Below are 4,472 nucleotides of genomic sequence, written 5' to 3'. Positions count from 1 at the left end.
AACAAAAATCGGATTGTGTGAATTTTCCGAAAGTCCTCTGCCCCACGTTGGTTTACGCAAATTTTTGTTTTCATATTCGTTCTCTACACGTTTTTGTACACCTATTAGACTGACTTGTCGTTTTGGTGACCGGGCGCTAAACTAGATCCTGAAAGTTATGAGGGGTAAAAACGGATTGTGTGAACTTTCCCCACAAATTTCTTTATAATCGTAATCTATGCTATTTGAAAGGTGTTTCTGTAAAATTTCATGAAAAGATATCCATTTTCCTGAAAGTTATGAGGGAAAAAATCGGCTTGTGTGAGTTTTCCGAAAGTCGCCTCCCCCCACCCCGTTCATTTGCGCAAATTTTTGTTTTCCTATTTGTTTTCTACACATTTTTTTTACACCTAGTAGACTTTTTTCTCTGTTTTCATGACCGCCCCGGTAAATTATACTGACCGAATGCAGAACTGGAGCAAATACTGCAATGCATTTTGTTTGACTCTTAACTCTTCTGTCATTTCACCGTCTTCATTTTTCTAAAATAGGTACAAGGGCACACGTTGGGGTTAGCTGAAGACTTCTGGGGGCTACTCGTGGAAACCAACAAAATCAGTCATCCTGACCACTAGAGCAAGTGCTTTCTCCTCCTTCATTCTATAGGTGCATGCTTAGAGCTGGCCTGTTCACCAGGACAATCCTTGCTACTCTAAGACCCTTTTCAAATAACTTACTGGGAGCAGCACTTATTTCTCTACCATTATTTTCTCTTTCAAGTGAAACTTGGAAAAGCCAATGAGAGCATAGCCAAAAAGGCGTCTGTCGTCATCACTTCCAGTCTCGTCTACTGCACTACCTCACCTGGTTATTAAAGGATGATTTATGGTTGTGAAATCTGTTCTGGAAGGGACCTTCTGTAGTGCCCACTTATCTTCACATGTTTGTCGGCCTGCTTGGGTCTTTGACATCACCTCTGCCTTATATATAATGGTATCTGTGTTGTGCATTGGCCGTTAAGTGGACATGTAGTATTACCTCTGTATGAATATTCTGCTTGTCTCATGTATGAGCTTACTTACTAATATTTTCTTTTTATTAGGTGCACAGCTTACAGAAACTCTTAATGTTGTTTAAATATTTTTGGGAACCTGCGCAATTGGTGAAACTGACTATCTACTAAACTAAGAAAGATTTAACTCAAGCTTTTTATGTTCAGTGGGAAGGGGGTTGTGAACAAAACTGTCCAGTGGGATTTTCTGTTGGTGAATTAGTCCTGTGGTGGCCAGTAGAGGGTTACTTTATCAAACTGGGTAAACCTCGCTCTACCTCTGTCACTATTGGTTTTAAACCTTGCTGGTATTGCACTAAAAGGCAAAGTTAGAGGTCTCCTAATGTCGTTAATCGTCCTAATCAGTTGCTTACTCACCAAGCTGGACTTCGACTTCACAGTGTTGATCAAATGACACTTGGGAGTTAAGGTGGCCACATGGTTAATGGTAAGAAGAATAGAAGAACTTATTGGCAGACAGAAAACTTGGCCTGAATGCTTGCGACAGTGCAGAATTTTCTGAAGGCACTCAAAAGGTAGGTGGTGGTGTTAAATGAGAGTAATTTAAGTTTTCCAGCCAAACAGAAAATCAGTTCTGATCAGCTTCCACATAATTTCCAAGAGTGAAAGGTATGATTTGAAAACAATTTAGCTACTTTTAGTAGTTAAACAACCATGAGGAGGCTCTTTCAACTTGTTATAGTAGAAGTTTTTAAAGGTGATTATTGCTGTTGTTTAACTGTAAGTTAGGCCTTTGATTAAAGGCCTTCCATCCATGACCATCCAATGTTTTTTTTTGGGTGCCATGAATAAAAATCACTTGAGCCATGGTGTCATCCATTTTTAAAACAATAGGATGTGATATGAGGGAGATATGACAGCCCAGAGATCTCCTTGTAGGCTTATCTCAAGGTGGAAAAGTAGACTGAATTGTGAATGGAAGTCTTTTGAAGGGACAAAACAAAATGAACCATCTACAAGGTTACAAAGAATGGTAAATTCCAGACCAGTCTAATCCATGTAAATATGAATGGACGTACATCAAAATATCGGCCTTCACATGTGAGATGACAAAGAAATACAGAGAGGTAAATTACAGACCTATCTGGAATGTGGATGGTAAAAATACATATATATAATTTTTACTGGTTCAGTAGTAGTTTTCTTTTTATGAAGTGTAAAGACATAAGTGACAAGGAAGCATACTTTTTTTTTGCCAATGTTTATATCATTTGCTGATATAAATTACTGATAGATATACATTTATACAACAGATTTCTGAACAGTTTCTGTCTATCAAATTTTACCACAAAGTATTGATCAATCTGAGGTTATGGCAGAAGACACTTGTCCAAAGGTGTTGCACAGTGAATATGAACTCTGATCCTTGTGGTGTGAAGGAAACATCTTAACCACATAGCCATGCTTAGCTCACTAGAGATTCAATATCATTCTATAGTATGTAGAATAACATGGAGAAGCAGACGGCATTTTGATTATGATGAATCACCACAGAAATATAAAAAGAAGAATATTAAAATGTTATCAAATAATTTTATTATTCTAGTAAGTATACTTTCTATCTTCCACACTCTCTCCTCATAAACATATATATACATATACACACACCTAAGTATACTCAATCTAATTTATAAAATTTACATTGCAAATAAATTTCAAATAACAAATAAGGCTGTATCAAAATTGGATGAGGTTTTGTTTGTTGTTTTGATCACAAATTTAATCAACAACCAGCAATTTGTGGGTAGTTAATGGATGTCTAACAAGTCATTTTAGTGTTTAATCACAGCTGCCATCTTTCCATCCATCTTTCCAACGCTCATCAACTTTGCTACAATCAAACTGTGGTTTACCAAGCAAGAGATTCACTCGGTTATGGGTATGACAAAACCATTGTGATAAATTGTGGCGAGAACTTGTGTCTGGTGCGTTAGTTTTCAAACTGAAAAACAAAAAGAGAAGAGAAATACAGTACTTTAATATCCTAATTGTTTTGTCAATTCACAAGATATATTAGTATAAAACACAATCATCATCATCATTTAACGTGGACGTTAAACGATGATGGAACATAATAAATAGACAGTTATGTATGTGAAAGGATTTGTTAGATAAATTTGCCAGTATTTCCTCATTCTACACCAGCAAAGATACAATTTAATAGCTTTAATTAGGGATTCACATACTAAAAGAAATTGAGCAAGATTTGGTGAGGCAACAACAGCTGAGATGTCAAGGTGCTGGATTGCCTTACATGGTTATAATTTCAAATCTTCACTGCAGTTAATGTGTTGCGTCTCTGCGAATGCACATAAAACTCTTTGCTCCAGTTTACTAGACTAAAAGAAGTTCCACTCGAGTAGTTAAGGTATTAAGTTGTAAAAATATTGTGTATATTATTGCATAATGTGCTTAAGGTTCTGGTTTGTACTATATATTTTTGTATCAATATGAATTAGAAGATTTAGTACACCCACTGATAGTAAAATATATTGTTTTTAAATCCATTTGTCCATATTATTAAGGGTGTTTTTTTATTATTAGATTCTCTGATTACTAAGCACTCAATTATAGAGACTGGAAGTTGCTTTTCCCCTTCTTTTTCAAATTCATATATTTGGACTAGTATCCTCATCTTGATTGTTATGGAGACAATATTTTTTTGGATATTGTATGCTCTGATGTCTTTCAAGTGCTTCTTGTATTCAGTTTTGTTCTCAAAATTTAGAACTGAGCCCTTTATTCAATTCATGGAAGGCATATTGTTCTCATTCTGTTATTATTGTAATCCTGCTTGACAAATCTTCCTGTCCAGAGTGTAAATAGATTTATTGATTTCACATCCACTGCAATATATTTACTATCTTAATTTTTTCCAACATGAATCTAACGTAAAGTAGACAGATGAAGGTACATTTTTACTCTTATATCTTTGTTCTTAGTTTTTCTAAGGCTGATCATCTCATATTGATATGTGTGCATGTTACTACTTATGAGTCTTTCTTGATGCTGTAGGCTGTGCACAATCCCTTTTTGCATATTGTATAGATGATGAGAATCAAAGTTTAAATATTGATTGGTAAATGTAAGCTTCATCATCATCATCATCATCATCATCGTTTAACGTCCGCTTTCCATGCTAGCATGGGTTGGACGATTTGACTGAGGACTGGTGAAACCGGATGGCAACACCAGGCTCCAATCTAAATTTGGCAGAGTTTCTACAGCTGGATGCCCTTCCTAACGCCAACCACTCAGAGAGTGTAGTAGGTGCTTTTACGTGTCACCTGCACGAAGGCCAGTCAGGCGATACTGGCAACGGCCACGCTCGAAATGGTGTCTTTTATGTGCCACCTGCACAAGCCAGTCCAGGGGCACTGGCAACGATCTCGCTCGAAAATCCTACGGGAGCCAGTCAGGC

At 36.6% G+C, this 4,472-nt stretch overlaps 1 protein-coding gene across 7 annotated transcripts in view; it reads right to left on the bottom strand.

Annotated features, from left to right (window-relative positions):
- Nucleotides 1–2,564: 2,564 nt before the first annotated feature.
- Nucleotides 2,565–4,472, bottom strand: part of LOC106884309 (FAD-linked sulfhydryl oxidase ALR) — a 14,039-nt gene continuing 12,131 nt past the window's right edge. For all 7 annotated transcript variants that reach the window (XM_014935629.2, XM_014935625.2, XM_014935630.2 and 4 more), the window contains exon 4: nt 2,565–2,993. In XM_014935629.2, coding sequence (XP_014791115.1) covers nt 2,831–2,993 — 163 coding nt within the window. In that variant the 3' untranslated portion in view covers nt 2,565–2,830. The remainder of the gene's footprint in view (nt 2,994–4,472) is intronic.

Source organism: Octopus bimaculoides, chromosome 2 (assembly GCF_001194135.2).
Source record: "Octopus bimaculoides isolate UCB-OBI-ISO-001 chromosome 2, ASM119413v2, whole genome shotgun sequence".
NCBI classification, from domain to species: Eukaryota; Metazoa; Mollusca; class Cephalopoda; order Octopoda; family Octopodidae; genus Octopus; species Octopus bimaculoides.
The sequence above is the reverse complement of the archived record's forward strand: the minus strand, read 5'-3'. Positions and strand labels throughout refer to the sequence as shown.